The sequence below is a fragment of the Anguilla anguilla genome, chromosome 7 (assembly GCF_013347855.1).
Source record: "Anguilla anguilla isolate fAngAng1 chromosome 7, fAngAng1.pri, whole genome shotgun sequence".
NCBI classification, from domain to species: domain Eukaryota; kingdom Metazoa; phylum Chordata; class Actinopteri; order Anguilliformes; family Anguillidae; genus Anguilla; species Anguilla anguilla.
In genome coordinates, this window is record NC_049207.1 from 1,924,524 (window position 1) to 1,950,417 (window position 25,894).

The window sequence follows — 25,894 nt, forward strand, 5'->3', positions numbered from 1 at the left end:
AACATCTTTCTGCACACAGCCAATCCAGCCAATCCCGCGCACAGGCAAAGGGCGTGTCGACTATGTTGCCCTATACAATTGGACAATATGTGTTTGAGTGACATCAGTTAAATTTCTTCCCGAAAAGAAATTCCTGTAAGACGTCTGACGCCTCGTGGTTGCAGAACTGTGTTTGCTTTTTGGAGTAACAATGGCACGCAGGTATGACATTATTTTTCTCTTTATTTTTACTTCTTAAATGGTAACCTTTCGTATTTCTGTTTTTAACAGTATAAGAGGTGTGTCTATGCATTAAGTTGCACCCGCCTGAAGTTACAGTGCTAATGTACTAGCGGTACGTTTTTTTGTGTTTGATCTGTATGCCAAAAGTTTCCCATTGATATTAGCTACATGTGCGCTAATATCAATGGGATTTTGTGGAAGTGAAATCTACCAATCGTAACGTTAATAGAAGTGTATTTATAAAATATTTATGTCGCAGTATTTTTCAACCTCGGTGGGATTTTTAAGATGTTTTCTATTGTGGACACAAGCTAGCTGTTTATTCATTGAGAATAATCAGCTGTAGATGAAAACGGTAAACGGCAAACAGAATGAGTTTTTAAAAAACGAAGCTGAGGCAGTGGAACTGGTTTTTTGTTTTTTGTTTGTTTTTTCGGTCAGGTTTCTCCGTCCATTAGATGAGCAGTCTATTTCCTGACAAATAATCGAATAATAGCCTAGAGGTGTTTTTTGAATAAATGAAGCATGCATTGATCTCTTAACTTTGTTATTTGCAAATGCAGGTAACGGTGTGCGTTGAACGTCTAAAATAAGAAAACAAGGTTTGGATGCAAGGGATGATCTAATTTCTCTTGACACCGTGCCTAACGGAAAGCCATGGCGTCGAATGATTTGTTTGTTGTCTATTCATGATGCAGGACAGCGTGCAAAGCGTCGAGTTCCTACAAACAACAGTAGCCTATTTCGCAACACTTGTGCCGACGCCTGACCTGACCCGACCGCTGTCTTGCTTGCAGGTGTTCTGGCCGAGACGTTTCACTCCTCCTCCTGTTTTTTACATTGACTTGCACGCTTCTTGATGCATCAAGGTAAGCAGTCACTGCCGTTAATAAATAAATGTCCACGGTGATGCCGATAATAATTGAGGGAGTTCATTTAAAAAAATAAGTAGGCTAATACAATGTCTGATACGTTAGCTTTTCAGGTGAACATTGCACTTCACATATAGTTACACACTGGAATGTTGGACGAAGTGTTATCTGGTAAGAGTTGAATTAACACTGTTGGACTTTAGTTAACCCTGGACATTTCACTATGTGTCTGCAGAATTCCTTTAAAAAAAAAAAAACTCCTTGAAATCATAAATGTTGAACTGTGAATGCTGAGATTGTGAAACAGTCTGGAGAAACACAACACGCTCTGACCCGCCCCAAGAGATCAGCAGGTTTATGAAGCTGCTGGCGACACCAACGCATTTTGCAATTATATTTGAATTTGGGATGGGCGCTGGATTAGGCTGCTGGAGTAGCAGGCTCAGGGGTGTAGCACGAAATTCGGAGCCCTGTGCATGTGCAGTCTCTGTGGGCCCCCTTAGAATTTTAGACCGAAACAAACTTTCTAGTCCAGCCCCCCCCCCCCCCCCCCCCCCCCCGTAACACTCATGACCGGGCCTACATAGTGCTAAAAAAAAAAACAAACTTAAAAACAAATTCAAGTGCGTTTTCGTTTCATCATTTACTTTTGCCGTGCAGCTTTTACCATTCTGCTGTTTTAGGGGTATTACTGCTGAATTCTTGGTCCCCGTTCTTCTGCATTTCAGAAGTTGTGACTTAAAGCGTTGTTTTCAGAGTGTATTTTTCAACATTGTTGGTGTCGTCAAGGATACGGGCAGCCAAGGCAAGTTCAGTTCCACTTGATTCCAGGGCATCCTCCGAATTTCAATCAACATGGTGGCAGCATGACAAGGAGCTACTGTGAAACCTACCGGTTTTTTTATGTGGTAAATTGTCATTCTAGAGTGTCCACACCACTCCTGAAGTCTTTGTTTGAGTGAGCTAATGAACATCTTTACCCTAAGTCTTATACCGTCTTAATTTAACCCCTTAAGTCACACTGGCTCTTACGAATATTCCTACTCCTTACCTGTACAGTACGAGTACTGCAGTCCTCCGTCGAAATTCCTTTGGGCATTCAAGCACTGAAAGTCATCTAAATGTATGTTCCAAAGAAATGCGTAATGTACATCCCTACGCACTGCGGAAAATACATTACTTTGGTCTTTTAAGTAAAGTATTTTTTCAGTAATGATTGAGCCTGTATTTGGGTGGTTTTTTCCCTGTCCACTGTGGAGTGTTCTAACCTCACTGCTTGCTTTTTGGGGGTTCAGGCCTGGTTCTCCTTCTGTTTCTCTGTAAAGTGTCTGTGTGACAGTTTAGTGTACAAAGCGCTATACAAATAAAATTGGTTTGATTTGATTTACTCTTGCGCTGAAGTCCGGTTGTGGACCAAGAGCTCTCCGACATCATCAACGAGCTCTGGAAGTTGGACACAAACCGCCTGAAGCCTGGGACGGACTATACCATCTCCTTGCAGGTGTGATTTTCATGTTCTCCCCCCCCCCCCCCCCCCCCCCCCCCCCCCCGAAGACCCCTGTTCTCTCAATGGTACAGCCCATAATAGCCATTAGTAATGCAAAACAGTGGCCTCTCTTAACAACAAGACTAATAAAAATAACAGGTGTGAATAATGATGCATATCGTTAGGGATGATATTTTAATTACGTAGCAACCAAAGCCTTTTTTTTTCACTGAACAATTGTGTTAGTTTAAAAATGTGTAATTTTCCTGTTTATTTATAAAGAATAGCTCATTGCCTATATTGTTATACAGATTTCATTGCCCATCTTCATCATGCACGGGTGCTTTTGGAGGGCTCTGTACATGCAGTAGGTTGCAAAAATGAAATAGTTTGAAGGCATTGAAAAGTCTGCCAGTAGGCACCCGTTTGAAACATTGTTCATTTCGGCGTAACTGAAGACACAGCCAAGTGAAAATAAGTGGGAACGTGGCATTATTCCAGCTCACACTGAACACAAACGCGCTGTGTTGAGTGTGCTGCCTGTGGGGGGAGGGGAGAGAGTGAATGATGCCAGGAGATGACCGGAAAGCAACTAATTACTATTAGGCTGGCCAAGCATACACAATCCCTGGGTTGCTTCTCTCACTGATTCTTTTGTGATTGCTTCAATTTCTATGTGTATGTATACACCTGTGCATCTGTTTGTATGTGCGTGCGTGCGTGTGTGTGTGTGTGTGTGCATGTTTGTGTGCATGCGTGTGTGTGTGTGTGTGTGTTTGTGCATGTCTGTGCGTGTGTGCTTGTGTGTGTGTGCGTGCGTGTTTGTGTGCATGCGTGTGTGCATGTGTGCATGTGCGTGCGTGTGCATGTGCGTGTGTGTGCGTGCGTGTATGTGTGTGTGTGTGTGTGTGTGTGCATGTGCGTGTGTGTGTTTAGGGGAAGGCGGGCTTCGTCACCCAGGGAACTAACACCGCCAGGGACCACGCCCAGTCTCCGCTTTTCTCCCATGTTAACGAAGCCAAATTAAAGAGCATCAAGACCTACTCCAGTAAGTCATGTGACCGATAATAAAGGACCTGTGTCATGTGACCACTGACATAGCGAGTTAAAGTAAAGTAAAAGTCCAGCCGTGTGTTCCTTCCACCCATGAAGTGAGCCGACCGCGTTCTGGTTTATTGCTGCATGATCCCTCATCAGTGCCAGAGTTTTTACAACTATCACGTACAGCTGTGTGAATGAATGAGTGATGAGCAGAATGAATGTGTGAATGAAATACCGATGGAAGAGCGTATAGAGTTAACCGATCCACAAGGTCGGTGAGCCAGTGAATGCGGCACTCATGCCAGACCCCCCGCCCCCCCCCATTCCTCAGACTTCCTGGACTTGCTGGACAACTATGAGAAGTCGACCGGCGTGACCGAGAAGGTCACCCCCGAGGAGCTGGCCGAGAACTACCGCTTCCTGGACTCCATCCTGCAGACTGAGGTCATGAAGGTACTGGACCTCTTCAGCATCTGTATTAGCATTAGAACTACACTGCAACATCTGTATTAGCATTAGAACTACACTGCCACATCTGTATTACCATCAGAACTACACTGCAACATCTGTATTACCATTAGAACTACACTGCAACATCTGTATTACCATCAGAACTACACTGCAACATCTGTATTACCTTCAGAACTACACTGCAACATCTGTATTACCATCAGAACTATACTCAGCTAAATTATACCTGTAGGTACAGTAGAAAAATGTACTCAGACCTCAGCACAGTTTGCACTTCTCCTTATTTCAGGAGGTTTGAAATCAACTGTTTTAAATAGGAAGAGGCCCATATGAAAATAGAGCCCATTAAATTAAATCCACGTCTTTGAATGGTAACTCATCCGTGAATTCAAAAATGATGACAAGGAAGCTTCCAGAACATCATGGGGATACATTTGTCGACAGTCACAGATTTAAAAGAATTATATTTTAAAAAGCTGGACGCCGGGAACTACTGAATATCCCATCAAGCCAGTCATTAGTACCTGGGTACGGACTAGACACTGCCCAAATCAGGCTGTCTCTCAAACTCAGGAGCTGTTTTTTTTTTTTTTTTGCAGTTAGACAGTTTAGTGTACAAGTGTAGAGCCGAACCTGTCCCTCATTTACAATACTCGGGTGTTTCCGTTTTTTGTTTTACCTGCACCTGGTCATGAAGGTGTGTGTGCATGTGTGCGTGTGTGTGTGCGTGTGTGTGTGTGCGTGTGCGTGTGCGCCTGCACGCATTTGTTTTTCCTTGCAGCGTGCTCACAAGTACCTGGTCAGCAAGGGGAAGTCGAGCACAGACCTGAGGCTGTTTAAGAACCAGCTCTATGACATCTGGTTCCGCCTGTACCACAGAGACAGGAGTGCAGGGTAGGACCCACATTCACACTCTCACATTTTAGCCGTTTGTACAGGCACAGCTTTTCACGTGTATATATTTTTTTTTTATATGGCCAGTGGTAACCTGCCCTGTTCCTGCAGATCTACCATCCTGTAGGCTTTCAACCCAAACAAAGCACACCTCATTCAGCAGCTAGAGATCTTGTTGAGCTGCTAATTAGTAGAATCAGGTGAGCCAAATTACGATTGAAATGAAAACCTATAGGATGGTAGATCTCCAGGAGCAGGGCTGGGCTGCCCTGCTCTAGCTGTTGAGTGAGGTGTGGTTTGTTAGGGTTATAGTAAAAACCTTCAGGAACAAGGTTGGTTACCACTGGGCTAGGTGCATTGCCCAAGGATACACCAGCACGGCTACCTCACCATTATCCTACAGTGAGTCAGTCCTACATACTGTACTGTTTTAGCATTCCTTTCAGTGAACAGTTTATTTATTTATTCTTGAGTATCATTAGTTGGTTACCGGTGTCACACTGTAGAGAAGGTTTGCACCTTTGTCTTTAACTGCTCTAGATTTTCAGCATAAACCAGGTGCGTTGGCCTAATAAAATGATAAAATAACAGGAGTCTTCACTTAACTGCTGGGGCGTTATTTTCACAGAGCTCGAGCCAATGTTCCAGGTGCAACACAGACAGCTATCACACAGTGCAAATGTCAAATATATTCTTAAATTTACTGAGGGATTGTCAGTATTTACACACTTCCCTGATGCGGCCTGGTTTGTTCCCCTCCATTTCCCTTTGCGTAGGGAAGATTCATGCGGATTTGAGCACGTGTTTGTCGGAGAGACGAAGTTCGGGAAGGAGATCGCGGGTTTCCACAACTGGGTCCAGTTCTACATGGAGGAGAAAAATCACCACCTGGACTACAAGGGCTACAAAGCCAGGGACCAGGATGTGGTGAGCACACGCGGGAGGAGGAGGCTGCAGGAGCAGGGCCAGAACTACGTGTTCCTGGCTGGAGTTTCTGCCATTGAAATGGTTACAACGGGTGGTTTTTCATGAGATGTATTATGACTGCCAATCAAAGTCTTTGGATGTTTTTTTGGTTTGGTTATGGTTTAAGCCTGGGTGAACATGTCTGATTTAGTCCTAAATAAAGGAAAGCTGTGGTTTTCCCCCTGCAGCCAGACGATAACGACCACGTGCTGAACGTGCAGTTCAGCTGGAACGGGCTGGTCAAACCGGTGGGCAGCTGCTTCATCGGGGTCAGCCCCGAATTCGAGGTGGCGCTCTTCACCATCGTCTTCCTCAAGTCCACCGTGAGGGTGACCCACACCGTGATCAACGTGGACGAGTACCAGCTGGAGGTGGTGGTGTACCGCCACGGACGCTCCATCGGGACATCCTACCCCAAACTCCTGAGCAGCAACAACAGGCACGTGTAGATGCCTCCACACACCTACCCCGGTCCGGACTCAGCCGTCTGGTCCAAGTAGCTGGGGCCACAGATCTGTTACAGTACGCTATTCACTTATCTCTGTGTCACTATGTCCATGTCACTTATCTCTGTGTCACCATGTCATTATTTACACTATATAACCAAAAGTATCTGGACACCCCCTTGGTCTGGGGCTGTTCTCCATGGTTTGACCTTGGCCCTTTAGCTCTAGTGCAGGCAAATCTTAATGCTACAGCATAAAATTAACATTTGTCTTACAAAGCTCATCCCTCTATCGAGCTCAGTACTGTGTGATCAGTGGCCTGGGTTCAGGATTTGGCTGTCTGGTCCTGGATAAGTGTGTGCAGGCATTCATGTAGATGCGACCTGTGCATTAATACTCACATATATATTTGCATTTGCTTTGCACTAATATTAATATGAGTAAGGCCTGCTGTGACTGCCATATATCTGGTGCACCTTTCTGTCTCTCCTCTTTCTGTGTCTCTTCTCTTTCTGTCTCTCTCCTCTTTATCTCATATCTTGGAGGTGGTCCTTCATGATCAATGGACAGCCCAAATTCGACACTTACGCCAGTGTTAGACTTTTGTGTGTCAGACATGTATTTCACCATTTGGCCGTTCTCAGCCATAGGAGGCTTCAAAGTGCTCGGCCAGCATAGTCTGGAGATAAGACAGTGCAGGAACTGGGGGGTTAGCCATCTGAGAGAGGTAGGGGTGTGTCTGTGTGCAGCTCTTTTTTGGGCAAGTCAGTTTTGGGCAAGTTTTTTAGCAGTTGGACGTGGGCACTGAGTCCTGCATCAATGTCTGATGTTCTTGGTTTAATCTCTGGTTCTTTTGGAATATTCTGCTGCCTTTTGGTTACTGAATTCTGGTCTTTGGGACAAAAGCTGTGGTCTGGTATCTGCTTTCATTCATTTCATGTCTGACTGCCCATGTCTGTAACCTTTAATTGTTTTAAGGTAGTTGAACCTCGTCTTTAGATTAGACGTGATTATTTGTTGTAACTTAATAAATTTCTTCATTTTCATCAGGTTGTGGGTTGCACATTTTGATAAAGGGTGATCCAACAGTTAACTCTGCCCATCAACAAATTCAGCGATTTAATTGATAATCAATATCTTTGATAATTATTACCAAATTAAATCTAATAAATATATTTAAATGTTAGATAAGTGAGGTGTTTTAACTGTTAATGCACTCAAACGAGCGTGTTAACGGTTAAAACTGCTGGGTTCGGAAAATTAAACATATTTCAATTAATCCTCACCTTGCTGACGAGTTACGTACCAAGCAACTTCTATGTACCCAAGACTTAAAACTGAAATCCTGACTGGTATGTGTATTCCAAGAGTAGTGCTTGGTCATCAGTTGCATTTAGTTTGGTATTAATTAGATCAAGGGTTGTGCAAATTAGATGTTTCTGCTTAAACTTTTAAACTATAAGAAATATGCACATGGAATATTTTCAAGAATTTTCATAATTTTATATGTACCTATATTCAAGCTCTATTTTAAGCAAGCATTTTGGATTGCTTCACTAGCTATCCAATGACGACAATTTTACAACCGCAGTCTTCATTTAAAGTCTTCAATTTTAGTGCCCATCCAAGTGAATTATATATTATATTATATATTGCTTTATAAGCATCAATGTTCTGAAAAAGTTTATTATAAATCAGGAGGCAGTTCACAAGAAAATCAAGTGTAACGTCTAAAGTCAGCCTGTATTGTACAATTTTCCATTCAAGTTCATCCAAGTGAACAACACAAACGATCACATTAAAACGATTAATGCACAAATGTTGATGTTGATGAGATTATGAACAGATGCCCATTCCATCGTCACAGCTAGTCAGAATGTTCAGGATTTCAGTTTACAATGAAAATGACATTTAGAATTAATTTTCCCACCTGCAAAAAACTTAAATCTGGCTGCAAGTTAAATTTTTCAAATCACATTTAATATATTTTTATTTTATTTATTTATTTAGTTTATTTAAACAGGGACAGTGTACAAAGAACATTAACCTTATATAAAACAAGGAAAGATGTAATGTACCGGGTTATAGCAATTTGCTAATTTCCACCCGTAGTCCCTGGGCAACTACGGGTGGGCTACATTTTTATTGGATTTTACCACATCAGTTCCCAGTTACAACTGATTTCCTGTTTCAAAACATAATTTCATAATTTAAGACATTTTTCTTCCTGAAAATTCTCTGAAACTCAGCTCCACATAACTTTGTGATGCATCCTGAAAAGGCTTCCTCCACCCCCTAAAATAAATAATTTCCCATTATTATTCTGAAGGGAAACCTAACATTAAATTACTCTCTGATTCTCAATTGATTAAAGCTGATATTAGGTGCCAAAATTAAAAAAAAAAAAAAGTTTCTATTGTGTATTTTTTTAAAGCTTCTTTACTTTTAATGGTGCTGCAACAAATAGATAATTGTGTGCGTGTAGCGCAAGGCAGATTCACTTATGAAGTCTCTGATGTTTATTTAAAGATGATGCCTGCTTAAAGCATTTACTACACTGACTACATTTGTACGTTTTCTCATTTGAGTGAATCCTCTGGTGTTGTTTTAAATTAGACGCCTGATTAAAACTTTTGCCACACTGGACACACCTGTATGGTTTTTCACCCGAATGAATTCTTTGGTGTCGATTTAAACGCGATGCCTCGTTAAACCCCTTCCCACACTGGGTGCAGTTGTACGTTTTCTCATTCGAGTGAATTCTCTGGTGCTGATTTAAATTAGACACGTGATTGAAACACTTCCCGCAGCGGCCACAGCTGTAGGGTTTCTCGCCCGTGTGAATCTTCTGGTGCCGTTTTAAATTCTGAGCTTGGTGGAAGCCCATGCCGCACTGGGAGCACCTGAAGGGCTCTTCGTTGGTGTGAATCCTCTGATGCTGCTTCAAAGTAGCAGCCTGACTGAAGCACTTCCCACACTGGGCACACTCGTGCGGCTTCTCGTTGGAATGAATGATCCGATGCTGGTTTAAGTGAGACGGCTGTTTGAAACTCCTCCCGCAGTGGTCGCACTTAAACTGCTTTCCAGTCGTGTGGCTGCTCTTGTGTTGCTTCAAGCACAGAGCCCGGGTGAACAGCTTTCCACACTGGCCACAGCCGTAGGTTTTGTCACCAGAACTCATTTTCTGACACTGTAGTAAAGTGTAAACGCCCACCAATCCCAGACTGTTCTGCACAAAGCTGCTCCGACTGCCCAATCCCTGCACGTCGCAGTGCCGAGTTTTACTGCTGCAGTGAAGCATTTCGGGGTTATCGATTCCTCCGTCACCTCTGGAGCGTGGACTGACTTCTCCCTCACTCCGCCACGACTCCGTCTGAGCCTCACTACAATCCCTTGCTCCGCTCACCTCATCATTCATGCAAAAGCTCGCTAAACTTTCATCAGATTCACATTTCACCTCATCGAATCCGACGGTCACAAGACGGAAGTCCTGCTCTGCTTTCACGTAGTCTCCTTGGTCAGACTCTGTTTTGATTTGGTCCGGACGCAGACGGGCTACACATTCCAGCTCTGTGCTGCTCGAGCACTCCGTCTCCATAACATCCGCCACACTGGTTTCGGTCTTCACCGGTGCGGTACCAGTGTGGTGCGGAGCGAAGCCGCAGTGTGCCGTGACACACGCCGGCTCATGCGTGCCGAACCCTGACTTGGGTTCTGGCTCGGCCGCGGGGCCAGAGTCCGGTGCACTCAGTTCCTCCTCTTTCATCCTGATGCTGTGCTGCTCAATGCCATCTCAATGCACAGAACAGTCCGGTCTGCATTTTTCTGCAGACCAGATATGTGCAGGAGTGCAACTCCTGGAGGAAACAGAGGGAAAAGAATAGGCTTATAAACACAATGTTTAAAAAGTGTGCAGAACCTTGCAGTTCTGTGATTATTCCTTCTCGCTTTGCTTTGCTCTGCTCATACACACAATTTGATTGTGGCAGACAGCGCAGCCACAACTTCTGAATCGCAAGGCCATGCTGAGTGTTCTTACGACATTGAAACACGCAGTAACGTTTGGTGCATTTACTGCAATCGGCGAGCATTTCTTCTCAAAAGTGTTGACACTGGCTAAAGGATCGGCACGTTGCATCAGAAAAAGGCACGTTCTGTGCAGCTGGCGTTTGAGAGGGATTTAACAAATATTTAGTGAGTAATGGAAAGAAGAGCGAACTCTGCAAAGACACGTCGCATTCAGCTCTACCGAGCGAGGGGAGTCAAGCGGCTAATTATTATCTAGGTATTTAATGTGAGGCAAGGACACAATCTAAGGCCGTAGGTCTGCTAGCCACATTCCAACTGTTTAGTTGTGCAAACCATGAAATATGACTGTTCTATTCGTGGTCGTTGTTTAAAATCGCTGGTCTATTGCCATCTTCTGTTGTCAAAGTCAGATTTGTTTGTCTGCAAGGGGGCGCATTATCTATCATGGCTTTAAAGGCCCCGCGTTCTGACGATATTATAAACGGATGATTGATTTTTGTTTTTGCATCTGGATGCAGCGACAGCATATAGTCTTTTTTTCCCTAAGTAGTAGGCTATTTTTTCTATATAATTGCGCCGCCGTGATAACACACAGCGATATATTCGCTTGCGGTCATATCTGTCCAGAATGTAAACATAGGGGACAGCCAGAAGAAATTTCACGACAACGTTAGTCTACCCTCCGAATCAATGCAGGACAGCGTTAACGCTATGTTAGTTCGTCTTTAAAACAGTCAGACATTTCGTAGAATAATACCTTTGACATAGCCCGGGGATAAACTAATCAACATAACAGTTGAGGAGTTAAAGTTTAAGACAACAGATATGGTAACATAAGCGAACGTAAAACTGGTTATCTTGACTTGAACCAGTATACCAAAGGTCAACTATATGATCTCGAAGAGCTAACATTAAGTTAAGAATGGAAGTATGGTTTATCGGTTGAAAAAGTTTCCCGCTGAAACTTTTAAGGCAACGATTCCGTAAGCTAGCTAGTTAGCTACACATGCCATTGAGAAGAGGCCTGCATAGATGTAGCGCTAGCCATCACGCTAACTTAAAATGGTTAAAAAAAAAAAAAAACTAGATGGATCGCAAGCAGCTATGAAGTCAGACAACAAAAAGTGATTACGGACATACCATAATTTGTTTTGACGGTGTCGTTTTGTTCTGTTTTTATCATTTCAACATTTTCCTTCCCGTAGCTCCCCAATCATATTCTCAACGAACTAGATACCTAACTAGCAACCAAGCACAGCAAATAATTTGTTCTTCTTTACGGATTTCTGGCATCCCGCTGCAAAGCGCATTACTGCCACCTAATGGTCATCGAAAGTCTTCTCAGGGTTTTGTGGTTTGCAACCAACGTTTTGGAGCATCACCGCCACCGACTGGAAAGGAGTGTGGATCGATATTCTATCAGCATATCTTGAAAACGACATCCTGTTTAATAACCCTGTGTTTCTTAAGTACTGAAATATAAAATCAAAATCAAAAATTCTGCTATGCATGCTCACATGTAGTCTAATAGAGGACAAAAAGGCAGTCTATATACATCACTCTGGCCTTCTGCCGGACCCAGGATGGTCCTCAAAGAGAAAGTGGTCACACGATCTCTGCCAACCCCCTAAACAACTCTCTGCCTCAAAGCCCCAGTAAAACTAATGGAAATGCCCTTCAGCAAAGAGACAAAAGAGAGACAGCAAAAATCAACCAAAAAAACGGACAATAGAATATTATTTGAAAGCAAAAAGTGTTTATTATAGAGGTTCCTGACAATTCCATTCAAGAGCACATTGAATGATCAGAACCACAGTTATGAAAGGTTAATAAGACAAGCATCAATTAATTAAGCAAGCGGCATATGTTTTCTCACTGAAAATGGTAAAATGTCTCGAAATTACAAATTGTGTCTTGTAAGCACAGATGAGTTTACAATATGGTGAACCTTTCAGTTACCGACCGGTCAAAATATGGCAATAGTATGACATTCAGAACAGCATGTGGTACTCTATCATGTCTAATAACATTAAGGTTTTGCTGCCCTTAAGTGCTGATCCATGATGATGTTCACTAACCGAAATCTTAATCTTACAATTTACAGTTTAGTAGACACTTTTACAAAGGTGCACTTCACACGCCCAGCACCAGATACCACAGGAGATTGACAAGGGTACTGTCAAAAGTGCCTCTATCAATGTGCTTGCCTCAAGACCTGTGGGTAATAGAAGTGATAGAAAGATTATTCATTTATTTTAAAAACAGAAATTAAATTGGAGCTTTGAGGTGTTAACCATTTTAAGTTCAAAATCAAATCTGATCCTAGGCCAGCACTCAAGGACAACTTACCCATGACACCTAAGTACGTTGTCACTGACACAGAAGTATTACAATAAAATGAGAGAACTTTCACTTTTTAGACAAACATTTTGAAAATGTTCAAAATTATGTATATAAACTCTTACCACTGGTTTGATTATTGGTAGGTTTTAAAGTGGATTGCTAAGACCAGTGTAGGGTGGATTACTTGTAAAATTGAATCTGATACTGAAAACAAACTACATGAAAAAATGGAATTAGTAACATAATCTGTTGGATTCCTTAAAAGGTGTAATTTCATCTGGTTTTGCATTACTTCCAGTTTCATTAGCCAAAAATATTTTAGCATTAATGTGTCAGCAAAATACATTAGTTTGTATGTTTCAAACAAGATTATGGATTCTTATTAATGTATTTGAATGTGTACCCTTATGAAAAAATCACATGAAATTTGCTATTTTCGCGTGTGAATATTATGAAAAGAAAAAGTCACATGAACTGGAAATTGTCTCATGTGACTCGCTTTTTCCAAATGTGAACTACGATTTTTGCATTTTGAAACAAAACGTGATTAGAAATAGCTTAGGTTACCTTTTCTGACTCTCATCTCATCAAGTGGGATTGTTTTTATAGTTCACATGTGTACTCTTCACATGTTCAGTGTTTACATGTTTTTGGACATGTGTTTTTGGAACATGTGGTTTTTTCATAAGGGTAGCAACTATGCATGCACTTACTTCCTGCTCATCCCCCAGTATAGTTGTACATGTGGTGCAAATATATGTGTGATTGCATACCCCTCTGTGTGTGTGTGTTTGTGTGTGATTGCATGCCTGTGTGTGTTTATGTGTGTGTGTGTGTGTGCACATTAATTTTTTAGCAATGAAAAATGCCTCTCCAGACTCAATATTTGATTTGGATAATAGATCATTTTGATGAGATGGAGGGTCCAAGCAAAGAGCAGAATTATTGCAGACAGTGTGGATTTCTTCTTTTAATGGGTCATCCGGTGAGTGGGAGGGGCTCTGACCTAAATAAAAGGAGACAATAAAACATTAATAGCCCTTAAATACACAATTTTAAATAAGCATTGGGCTGGTTGTGCCTATAGTTATAGCACTACTTGCACAGGACTAGTTTTATGCCGGGAGGTTCTGTCAGTGTATGCATTGCCTGTTACTCCTGTGGTTTTAATCCTGTGTCAATAATCCATGTCCTTAATTTTTACCAATCGAGAGAGTAAAAATTCCAGCCAGAATTACCTACTTTTTTCAGACCTACTCAGAGGTCCTCAGATTGTATCTATCTCGTATGAATAGACATCCCCATAAATGTAGTTTGTTCCCTTGAATTTTTGTGCTAATTTCTCCTTTTCTGGACCATGGAGGCTGTTATGGACACTGCCAAAGGCTTTGATAGTTTTTAAGTTCACATGGTCAGCCACCCCAGCACAGATACCAGAGATTTACAGGAGGAAAAAAACGAATTGCAAGTGTAGCTGCACTTGGTAAGACCACTTGCTATGAACAGTATTGGGATCTTCATTAGAAATGAATGGAAACTGTGTGTCCAACAAGCAGGAATTCATGATAAATCATTAAAAATCACATCCCTGCTCTCTATATGATATTATGTTCCATTCACATCTGAGACATGGTCAGTGACTTGGGTGAAAAAGTGAGGATTTTTTAATCCTGTATGAATGGCTTCATTGCAATTACTCCCATAATGAGTAAAAAAATGGAATAAAACTCACCCTGTGAAAATAGGACTTTTCTGAACATTCGAAGGTAGGGGAACGGGAGAGGGAGGAAAATAGTGCATATGTCAAAATATAAATTAATCATAAATTCAGAAAATACATTTTAAACAGCCAAAAGTGTCAATTAAATGAATAACTAAAAGATGGGTCTGATCAATAGAGAAGGGTTTTTATAATAATGAACTTAATAATTCGCTAATAATTAAGCCAAAGCAACTGTTCTTTTTTTTTTTTTTTGGCATTTCACAAACTAACTGAGACACAAAGAAAAGATAATATGGAAAATACAAGATATTTTGATTGGCCAATTCAAGACTGGATATACGATGTATCTACTCACTGCTCTCCCAAGCTGTTCAGGTTGCCATGGCACCATCAAGCATATTGATCATCATCCTCATCATTCTTGGATGCTTTATGAACTGCTTCCTGAATTTCCTTTTTCTTCTCTTCAGACACCGGAGGTAGCACAGCCATCAGCTCACTCTCAATTTTCTCCAGTCTTTGCATGGTCTTCCTTTCAAAGTCCTGCTTATTTTTCTTGACAAGATTTCTTATTCCTTCTTCAGCTTGGTCACAGGACGTTACCATGTTTGCTCGCTCACTGATGAACTCTGGCTTGCTGACGTCCAAAGACATGAGCTTGCTCAGCTTGCTGACTGCGTCCATCAGATACTTGTTAGAAACATCTGTGTAGGTCCCTGCGATCATATTAACCAGGCTGGCAATGTTGGATGCATAGAATGCCTGGTTGTAGATCATGTCTTTCAAAAACATTCGTGAAGTGTACTTGAATGTTTTGTTTGATGCTTTCTCACCAGTTTTAACAAAATCATTCAGGGATGTGCCCAGGCAGGTTTTGATGAGGTTGGAAACCATCTGGAAAAAACGCACCAGCTTCTGCCACTGCTCCTTCACATTTCCCATTGCTTCTAGACCTTGAGCCAGAATTTTTATGGTGGTGTTGAAGTCTATCTCTTTGACTGCACAGTTTCTCAAGGAGACAAGAATTTCGGTCAACTCTTTCTTCTTTTCCTCTATGTTGTTAAAATGCTTCTCATATGATTCCCTCGCATCCTTAAGCTGGGCTCTGCTCTGTTCTACTTTAAAGCGAGCGTTATCCGCGGCTATCTGGCCTGCAGACGTGGAGCCTGAACTATTTTCTTGAGTTTGAGTAATTTGTGGTGGTTTTACATTGAATGCTGAGGTATTAGTTGCAGATTTGCTCTCGGTATCAAAAACCATAACATCTTTTCTCAGACTTTTTATTAGCTCCACAATCTGTTTTGTTATGGCATCATCAGGCTCTTCAGGTTTAACTTTTCCCAGTTCAGAGCAGATAGTGATGGCTTTGGTGCATATTCCCAAAGCTTCCATTTTTGGTTTGCATTCTTTTTCCTTTTTGATTACTTCTTGAATTTTCTCAAATTGTTCCTTAGGCCAATTGGTTTTGGGGAGTTTAGTTTTCTGGTCAACTATTTCAGACCACTTGATTTGGTCTCCATCAAAAAAAACATTGAGGCCTTCGACTAAAGGCAGTATCTGAGGTGATTTGGAATAAATATTGTTTGCCGAGATTTGGTCATTATTTGCAACAGGTTTAACTATGTGTCTAGTGCTAGAGCTGGCTATCATTGCAGGGAGGTTAACTGGTGAAGCGACCATGGAAGCAAGCCCTGAAAGTGCAGTTGTAACACTGCCAGCGAGCCCTTCCACAAAATTCATTCCAATCATGTCCCAGCCACTTGGCATTGAGTCCATTGCTGATTTGAAGCTTTCCTGGGCCTCCTTCAGCTGCTGGTTCATGTTCTTGTAAGCCTGTTCAGCACGTTTGGTGGCCTCCTCTGCAGCCGCCTTCCTCAGCTCATTTTCACTGATTTTCTTTCGGACTTCTTCCAACTCATTCCCATATACCTGTTTTGCACTGGTGCAAGTTTCGAGGAGCTCCTGGATGAGTTCAATGACATCAGTGAACCTTTTCTCTGTCGACTGAGCCAGATTCACACACTCATCAGCTATGTTCGAAATGTTATCCAGCTGGTCTGGGAGCATGGTCTGCACAAGGTTGTCATCATCCTGGAGGAGTATCTTCACTGCCAGATTGATGTACTTTGGTACATTGTTGGTGTAGAGACGAATTTGGTCCATATTCTTGTGTGCATCATTGAACGCACGCCACCCAGAATTACACACTTGCATGAGGCAGGCACGGAATGAGTCTGGGTACTTGATATACTTGAATCCACCCTCTGGGCCACCTTTACGAATGGAAAAATCAGTATTGGAGGAGATGAAGATCAGCTCTGCCAGGATGGCTATGGACATTGGCGCTGGGGTCAGGTATTCCTCCCAGTTAGCGTAAGGCTGCATCAGCAGTTTTGTGTCCTCCCGGCATTCTGCTGCTTTAGTGAGGCCTTTGGTAACTTTAACAATCTGGTTTGAGCTTGCCATAGTTCTTTCTTTTCTAGAGAAACAGAAAACACAATTTGTCTTTGGATGTTATATTAATACAATGCTTGTGTGTATATATATATATATATATGTGGACACAACATTGTGACTTAATCGACACTGCGACTTAACCGCATGTATAAAGCTTGTTGGAGAAAATCCACTCTTGAATGTCGGGAAACCTATTTCAAAAATATGAAAATGGGGTTGCTGGGTGGTGCATTTGATTGGTACCTGGATGAGCCCCATAGTCTTAGACCATGCCAGGCTCACTGTAGCTTGTAGTTCCACAGGACATTACATTACAGGCATTTAGCAGATGCTTTTATCCAGAGCAACTTATACATTGCATCCATTTATACAGCTGGATATATACTGAAGCAATGCAGTGTCCTACCCGGGAATCGAACCTATGACCTTTAGAATGCAAGACCAGTTCCTTAACCATTATACTACACTGCTGCCTACGACAACAGACAATTGGCAACTGCATCGCCAAAGGTATGGGAAGGTTTAGTAGTTTAGGGGTCCACGTTCATTGCTCTCGAGCGACCCCCACTGGTTGATCAGGCAGCTGTGGACTGCATGCTAAGGCCATTTATGAAAATGTCCCCACTCTATACGAGCTTGGCTGTGGTCTGCAGTGTGAAATTTCCATACTTTCTACTTTAATTACTTAGCCATTAAGCCACTACAAAAAAATGGTTTTGTTGTTAGTAGCAGTAAGTAGTAAGGGCCTGTGCAAAATAAAATGGCGTACAGTATAATTCAGGCCCTTGGCATTTCATTTGACAGTCCTCATTATTAAAATCATGAGCGATATGAGTGGGTCACCAGTTAATATAATATAAACCTGTCTTAAAATGTTATCTTTTAATTTATCTCTCCGTTTGACTAACCAGTTTGAATTAACTCACATTTACCTTAAAATCAAAAACTTTGAAAAACATCAGGATGAATAAACTTGAAGAACTATTGAAAAAGATTGCACCTTCATTTTTATCTTGGATTATAAGACCAGGTACATTGGTCCAATAAGAACAACCAAGTAGAAAAGCGTAGAACACCCATGCGCTGTTATATAAAAAATCGAAGAAATCTGAAGAAGAAGCTTCAGCAAAAATATTGATTTATTGTCAGGTGCAAAATGCTCAAAAGTCAAAGCAAATCAACATATCAGTCACGGGCCTTCATCAGCGTCTAGATCCACCAGATAATTTTTTCTTTAACTGGTTAAAATGATGTTAAATTGGGAAAACTCTTTAAATAACCACCATCAATAATCACACAAGTATAGTAATATACTAATAAAAATACAAAATGAGGTCCAACTCATACATTTTGTAACCTGCCTAACCAAACAACAGATGGGCTATTTTAAAAATGTGCATTCATGTGAGCAACAGACCTGCCAATGATTGAAACTGCCATATGGACAAATGCAAGATGAACTAATAAACTAAAATATTCTCTAAATAGACTTTATCGTACATCAGGTAAACTACAAAAGATGAGCCTCATGGCAGAGGCATGTATCCTGAAACTAAAACTATAAAGCCACCAGTCTGCCTGCTGTAGGACTGCAAATATCTTCATCATTTATGGAAGCATACAGCTAAAAAGGTATGGTGCCATTTTCAGCTAGCAATCCTTTTAACAACGATTACATGTGTCCTGGGTTTTTTTCCCCCAAGTTAGAAGCCACTACCGAAACAGAATATATTCCAAATAAAAAAAAAATAAAGAAAAAACCTTTTCAAGGAAAGTAAGTGTTGATAATGCCTAAAACAAAATGAGGAAATGAGGCACTTCCTCTTGCTCTGTGTCATGGCATCGCTTTCCAACACACTGTTTTTTAGAATGGTTCTGTCCCAATGTGGCTTCACCCTGCTGAAAAATCCAGCCAAAGACCGACCGGGATTCTACTCTGGTTTAAGCTGTGCTTTCCATACTTCTAGCTGGTTAAGGCTGGTTAAAGCTGGTCAAAACTGGTCTCTAGAAGCTGGTAAAAGCTGGTCTCTAGCTGGTTAAAGCTGGTCAAAGCTGTTCTCTTGCTGGTTAAAGCTGGTCTCTAGCTGGTTAAAGCTGGTTTCTAGCTGGTTTCTAGCTGGTTAAAGCTGGCCAAAGCTGGTCAAAGCTGGTAGGGTAAGCTGGTGACCAAACAAGTGGACTATGTATGCTGACTATATAGGATGGTCAGCTGGTGTAAAGCTGGCTGACCAGTTAAAAGTATTAAAAACCTTAAACCAAGTTGACTGGTTTAAGGCTGGAATTTTCAGGAGGGCTGAAATAAAATAGGGCTAATTTGCCTACACAACACAAAGGGTCAATTTGAATGTTTATAATGGTGACATTTGGGTGATGCAGAAGCGCATCCAGTGTGTGACACATGCATTCATGATCAGTATGTCAAAAAGGTGAGTGACGTTCACCATCAGGATAGGTAACTAGGTAATTTGCTATCTAGGTTAGAAATAATTGAGATCTGTCGAATTTGTCAAATTTCCTATCAAATTTCAAAATCCAAATTTATGGCTAGCTAGCTAGCTAATTTAATAGCAAGTATGATCTGATAATAAAGTTATACCGTATTGTCTTTTTGAATCTTGGCAACATTAGTTTGCTACTCATCTTGTATTGACACATAGCTTTATGCGGCTAAGTAGGTAAAAAGAAATACATTTAGCTAAATTTTTATGTGATAATGAAGAGTAGGGAAACAAAACCGTATATGCTGTTTAGAGCAAAAGCTATTTCAATTAACAGTATAATTAAGCATTAAAATATTAGAATAGCATTAGGTTAGACCAGGAGTTCCCAAACTTTTTTCTGATGCACCTCCAAATGAATGGTCACAAATTTAAGCGCCCCCAACTCCCCCCACCCACACACATATATCGGGTTCGCGCGCACGCACGCATGCACGCGCACATCTGTTGAAAATAACTAACTGTAATCCCAGAATTTGACTAAATTTGATCACTCCCCAGGTTTAGAGGGACCCATACACTTGCTTGGCGATGCCGTGTGCCTAACAACACCCTTTACCTGTGACTATATCATCCGTATACCACAGCCTCTCAGGCCTGATCGCTCTGTTATAGTTGGGTGCAGGTACTAACCTACATGGTCATATTTTAAAAAGAAAAATAAATTCAAACTTTTTCCCCCCATAATTGTCAAATATTTCAGGCTAACCCATCCAACAGCAAGTTGTTTGTTCTGGCTATATCTGTAAGTAACATGACCTGATTAAACCAGTTTAACACAATTCATTCACCGAATCCTCAATGTTTAAATTATCAGTGCAGTATAAAATCATAATTTCCCCCAGTACCTCTACCCTAGAAACAGATCCAAACCTGTTCATACAGCAGGCAGAACCTTCTGTTGAAAAAAGTTGGATGTCTCACCGACGATTTTGGAGGTCTTCCTCTGTGGTATGGTAGCAGTGGAGCTGTTCTTCTGAGATGAGATGCCTACACAGTGCAGACCCTGTTGTATATATACACATCAGCGAGGGTTGAGCCTGTCCCTTTCTGGGAAAAAACTTGATGATTGATTTCTTCATTTTACAACTGGAGATTTTATCTCATTATCTGTGTGTTCATTCTGATGCTGTTGCAACAGCTGGAATGACTTCTTCATGGCTTCATTCTTTCTTCTTGTTTTGTGGAATCTGATACCGAAGTATTTGGCCACTCAGTGTTAGAATTGTAATTCAGTTAGGGCAGGTGATTATTGGGAAGTTGTTTGTAATTTTATTTTAATATTTTATTATTGCTACATAACATTTATAGAGTATGCAGATTTCACCTCTGGGCCCTCCCCTCCCTCCCCCTCCTCTCACACATGTGATGCTAGAATGCACCTTCCAATAAAATTACAAAAAATAAGTATCTGAAAAATAAAATGGAAAAGTACCTGATAAAATATATATACTAACTAACTGGCGAGTTAGTATCACCTCTTCCAACTGTAGAATTTATTTATAACATAATTTATAATAAAGAATAGAATTTATGTTCTCTTGAAAGCAGAGGTGGGTAACCCGGCTTCAAAGAGTAGAAGTACTAACCATGTATTTCCTCCAACATGCACTAAACCAGCTGACTCTAATTAGCACAACTGTTCAGCCAGGTAGGAGAACTAATTGGTGTAATCAGCTGGTTTGGTGCATGCTGGTGGAGCAAATACATGGTTAGTACTTCTACTCTTTGAAGCCGGGTTACCAACCTCTGCTTGAGAGCATGACTTTGCTGTAATAATAGATAAGTTGAAAAAGTGAAGTTTCGAGAAAAGTCAAAGCTGTGTCATAGTGAATTACAAAATTTTGCAACACCAACTTCTGTGTATGGTGTATTTTATCTCATAAAAAACACGTTTTCAACATACAAAAATGCCAAGTTACTCAAAAGTATTGATATCAAAATGACGCCAAGTTACAGTACTACAAACAATATAGGCTATCTTGCCTCACTGAAATGACATAAGATGTATTTCAAAGCAATGCTACCCAATATTTCCTCAATTCTTTCAAGTCACTTGGCCCTGTGTTTTGTAATGTTACCATTTTACAATGTCATGCAAACTTTGTGTCAGATCAAAGAGTCAGATATTTCGAATTGCCTCATTGAACACATTGAAATTAATGTACAAAACTGCTGCTGAGTAACTACAGGAAGCATATTTCTCCAGAAAACATGTTTATACTTGCTTCTGAACTGAATTTGAGTACATGTGCAAGTTATTGTATATTTGCTACGTACAATAAATACTGCATGTAAAATACATATTGTACGTACATACATAGAGAACTTCTTTATCCCCATGGGGACATTTCCCTCGCAGCATGTTACATTCACATTTACGAACACACACTTATACCAAGAAACATACTATCATTCACGCAACAGAAAGGCTTGGCAGCGAAATGCATACATACCAATACAAATTGGACATATACACGCCTATTCAATCAATCTTGACTGTGAGAGAGCCATCCACACACATGTTTGGCCTGTCCATGTAGTGCATGCTTATACACACAGGGCCAAGTGACTTGAAAGAATTGAGGAAATATTGGGGAGCATTGCTTTGAAATACATCTTATGTCATTTCGGTGAGGCAAGATAGCCTATATTGTTTGTAGTACCGTAACTTGGCGTCATTTTGATATCAATACTTTTGAGTAACTTGGCATTTTTGTACGTTGAAAACGTGTTTTTTATGAGATATCATTTCTTTTTGCAAAGTGTTTTATTATGAGAGTGAGAAATGCGAAGTGACCCTGTAAGAAACGGTTGTGGATTATGGCTATCCATATGTGTGAATTTGTACAGTCTGATGAGCGTGTACTGTTTAGCAGTTTCGGTTTGCTATATATGTAAAACAGTGGCTGTGACAAAGGGTGCGGTGGCGTATAAGTGTAAAACGTATCAGAAACGCATATGAAATATGGCCAGTGTATGTACTCACGGATTTGACGTCCATCCAACGAGCCTTGACTGACTAAAGAATCAGCAAGCCCGTAGAATTAGAGCTCCCTAGGTCGCAACTTGTGTAGCCTTCTGTCCTGCTCCGTTGTCTGTTATTTCGTGGAGATGCACTTTTAGTGTTTGTAAGGTTTATAAGGCATTTTGATAGGCTTATCTGCAGGTAGGAATCCTCTTCGCTGTTTTGCTAAACTAGAACCGGAAAACATGATAGTGGAGAATAGGAGCAGACACATATGTCCCAGCAGGCTTTGCATATGAGAAAATAACAACAGTGTGAGAGAAATTAGGATGAAATTATGAAATTGCGTAGTTGAAACAATATGTTTTTAGTAGAATGGGCATGTAGGTGAAGGTTGACATGATCACGGAGTATAGTGCGAAGTAAATGGAGTGACCATGAGCGAGCTTATATTCCTTATCGAACGGTATATATAACAGTCGCTATAAAGCACTAGCTGTTAAAGTGGAGGGTTAAGTAACGTGTGAAATCTATTGCACTGCTGTGTTTTTTTCATGTTCATTACTAGTAGTTATAATTATGAATGAATCATGTTTTTAAATGTAATGTTTTAATGGGGAGTTGCAGAACGTACATACGTAGTAATTGTTTGTATGTGGCTAGATAGAGAACAGGGCGAGGTAACATGAATGTAGAAACATGGCGTTTGCTGATAAGAAGGTTTTGTACAGTAGCCAAGTGAAGAAATGTAGTTAGTAGAAATGGCACAGCTGTGAACTGGTGTAACTTTTTAATAAAAGGAATACATTTGCCGTCATGAAATGCATATGGGGGGCCATAAGTGAGTTTTGGTAAAGCAAATATAAGCATAAGAGAACGTTAGTGTAAAAGAGGAAATTATCTGCCTGAGGACGAGACGGGATTCAATCGTTCAACCGAAGGTTTACCAGTCTGTCACTTAGTTAGGGCAGCACCATGACATAGATATGCAATGCGTGAAATATCATTAGCAAACCTGTCCGTCGTTTTAAAGAAGAACACAGGCGAGTTAGCACAGAAGAGCTCCCGTTGAATCCATATGGCTTTGCAATATTGTAGCCGGGTTAACAATTGAACGTGCAGACGGTACGTCATAATACAGTTCGGGGAACGGCTGGTAGATATGGTGCAAAAGCAATAATTGAGAAGTAGTAAACAATTATTAGTGAGGGTAAAAGCAGGTTAAAGAAATGCGTTCCTAGCTGGGCTTGAACCTTAGACCCTGTGTTCCCAAGACTGTAACCTTACCCACTAGGCCACAGGCGGACTAGCTGTTTGTACTGAAAATGAGTAAAAAGGTATGGGTATTTTGCGTGTGTATGCGAGTTTTTCATTGGGTCGTGTAGGTGAAGATTTGGCGGGTGTCGGTAAAATGTCCAATGGGGAGACATGTTATTAGTGGGATAGGCGGCAGGAAAAATAAGAATGAGAAGAAGAAGAAGAAAGAGAGAAAGAAGGAGAAAACGCAAAATCCCCTTAGTTTGGGGCTTTATTGTGTGGACATGTGAAGTTGTTTATGAAATCTGTCTGTTGAAATGGGGTCAGAATGTACAGAATTTAATGTTTTTAAGGGCTGAGTGTCAGTGGCTGTTGTGGTTATTTCTGTGGGAACCCTGAAAAGTGCCAAACTCTCGGTGCTGTATAGGTATGGGGCATGCCCCCGCCAAGGCGTAACTTGGCGGGATGGCATACCTGCCATCCCAATTTCAGTGAATTTCATGATCAGTTTTTTCAAACGTGCTCAGATCTTGGAGAGTTCCTTGTGGCCTCCACACTTTGCTCTTGCCATCACTCTGATATCGGTGACCTTTTTCCAGATTTCTGACTGGAGCGTTTAACGCTGTTGTAGTGAGGTTTCCACAAGGTATTACAATGGGTAAAGTGAATGCCATAAGTTACAAGGCACTGCCAGGTACGTGACATGCTGGCTAGCATTAGCCATGGCTGCAGTTTTTTTTTGCTGTAGTGAGAAATTTATGAAGGCGTAATGATTACTGGCAAACCAAGGCTTTCTTTATTTGATTTACATTTAACGATTCATGTAGTAGAAGCAAAAACTTCAAGTCTAGGCTTGATACAGTGTTAGATACTATCTAGTCTAATCAGAGCACTAATTTCCTTAAGAAAATGGCAAGCATCGTTGGGCTGAATGGCCTGTTCTCATCATTATATTATGTTGTGTTATAAAAAAATAAAAATAAAACAGTCATGTCAGTGCCATGAACAATTCTGCTTATGGACTGGACTGGGCTGTGCACACAATGTGTCATGTTGGTTTTATGCGAGTAAAATATTACCAGTATTTTATTGTTTTAAATATTATTATTACAGCTGCATGTATTTGTTCTTACTGTTTCTGGTTCTTTACTGCATGAAAATTATTTTAGTGCCTCTTCTCCAAAGCACTGGGTAGCTAAATGATGATGAACCATTTATACAAAAATATAAATATCTAAAAGCAATTTTAAAAGATGCAATATGTTAAGTTTGTTGTTTTTCCATAAATGGGCTCGTGAGAGTGTGCCTTTGCTGTAAGATGAAATCTAAGATGAAATGGAAAAGAGAAGTTAAGAAATAAAGAAAAAGCAGTATCATAATGATTAACAAAATTTGGCAAAACCACCATGATTATCTATATCAGGGTTTCCTACCTCCTGGGGCTGGGCCTCTCTGTGTATTTGGATCTTTGTTATGTCAAGAATTTCATGCTGTAACGTCCCTCATGTTAATGATAATACTTAACTAAAATAATCTTATATTTACTTTTCCAACTTAATTGCTGCGTGGAGCTGTATTTATTGTTAATATTGCTTGCCTAAAGACATTTTTTTGTTAAATTTACAAAAAAAAAAGAAGAAATAAAATAGAAATAAAATGACGATTGCAACATATCTACATTACCACGATGTTTTTTTTAAGCATTGTGAAAAAAATCATGTTAAGAAACCATGGAAACTATTAAGAAATTCTTTGCACACGATTACAACATGACTAATTATTTTCGTAAATAACACGCTTCTTGTGAAAACATATAGATATCAATCTCAGATTGTTCCAATGGTGCCATGAAGAAACAATGTTGTTGGGTAAGATAAAGTCTTTCTTCTGTGTATTATGTATATAAAGGGCAAAGTCTGAAAATTGTTGATCACATGGCAGAAGACGGACATCGCCAAATTGCCTTATTACAGAAGACGGCCAGATACTAACTGGTAAGTGGGACCTTTTCACATTGTTAAATTTGTCCATGTTTTAAAGTTTTTTCAGAAGTTGTTTTGAAACTACAGATTATTCCTGTAGTTTCTCTTAGTGTTCTACCCTGCAGCATAATTTGAATCCACTCTGAAATGACTCATTACAAACACAAACCTATATAATATGACACAGTATTTAGTTTGAATTTAAACACTTTGCAACGTCCACAAAAATCTGATGAACG

At 40.6% G+C, this 25,894-nt stretch overlaps 4 protein-coding genes across 9 annotated transcripts in view; 2 read left to right on the forward strand and 2 right to left on the reverse strand.

The window, feature by feature from the left end:
• The first annotated feature begins 4 nt into the window (after positions 1-4).
• Positions 5-25,894, forward strand: part of LOC118232642 (poly(U)-specific endoribonuclease-C-like) — a 32,659-nt gene continuing 6,769 nt past the window's right edge. Inside the window, exons 1-8 of one of the 2 annotated variants that reach the window (XM_035427728.1) lie at positions 5-201; positions 1,020-1,091; positions 2,496-2,595; positions 3,517-3,628; positions 3,953-4,074; positions 4,874-4,986; positions 5,763-5,913; positions 6,141-6,239. In XM_035427728.1, the coding sequence (XP_035283619.1) occupies positions 191-201; positions 1,020-1,091; positions 2,496-2,595; positions 3,517-3,628; positions 3,953-4,074; positions 4,874-4,986; positions 5,763-5,913; positions 6,141-6,239 (780 nt within the window). In that variant the 5' untranslated portion in view covers positions 5-190. Of the gene's footprint in view, positions 202-1,019; positions 1,092-2,495; positions 2,596-3,516; positions 3,629-3,952; positions 4,075-4,873; positions 4,987-5,762; positions 5,914-6,140; positions 9,045-25,894 lie in introns of those variants that run through there. The other variant, XM_035427727.1, reaches the window with a different exon arrangement.
• Positions 8,827-11,714, reverse strand: LOC118232637 (zinc finger protein 664-like). The gene is made up of 2 exons (XM_035427720.1): positions 11,568-11,714; positions 8,827-10,255 (listed from the first exon to the last, which is right to left on the reverse strand). The coding sequence occupies exon 2, from the start codon at positions 10,162-10,164 to the stop codon at positions 8,896-8,898; it is 1,269 nt and encodes a 422-aa protein (XP_035283611.1). The 5' UTR covers positions 10,165-10,255; positions 11,568-11,714; the 3' UTR covers positions 8,827-8,895.
• On the reverse strand, positions 12,162-20,545 carry LOC118232631. Of its 4 annotated transcripts, none has more exons than XM_035427706.1 (4): positions 20,373-20,545; positions 14,849-16,972; positions 14,503-14,522; positions 12,162-13,776 (listed from the first exon to the last, which is right to left on the reverse strand). In XM_035427706.1, the coding sequence occupies exons 1-2, from the start codon at positions 20,528-20,530 to the stop codon at positions 14,884-14,886; spliced, it is 2,247 nt and encodes a 748-aa protein (XP_035283597.1). In that variant the 5' UTR covers positions 20,531-20,545; the 3' UTR covers positions 12,162-13,776; positions 14,503-14,522; positions 14,849-14,883. The 4 variants fall into 4 exon arrangements, with proteins under 4 accessions (XP_035283597.1, XP_035283598.1, XP_035283600.1 ...); XM_035427707.1 differs by having other exon boundaries at positions 14,503-14,527; XM_035427709.1 differs by having other exon boundaries at positions 20,322-20,440.
• LOC118232640 overlaps positions 25,338-25,894 on the forward strand; it is a 43,706-nt gene continuing 43,149 nt past the window's right edge. The window contains exon 1 of one of the 2 annotated variants that reach the window (XM_035427726.1): positions 25,338-25,667. The gene's annotated coding sequence lies outside the window, so the exon portion shown is untranslated. The remainder of the gene's footprint in view (positions 25,668-25,894) is intronic. The other variant, XM_035427723.1, reaches the window with a different exon arrangement.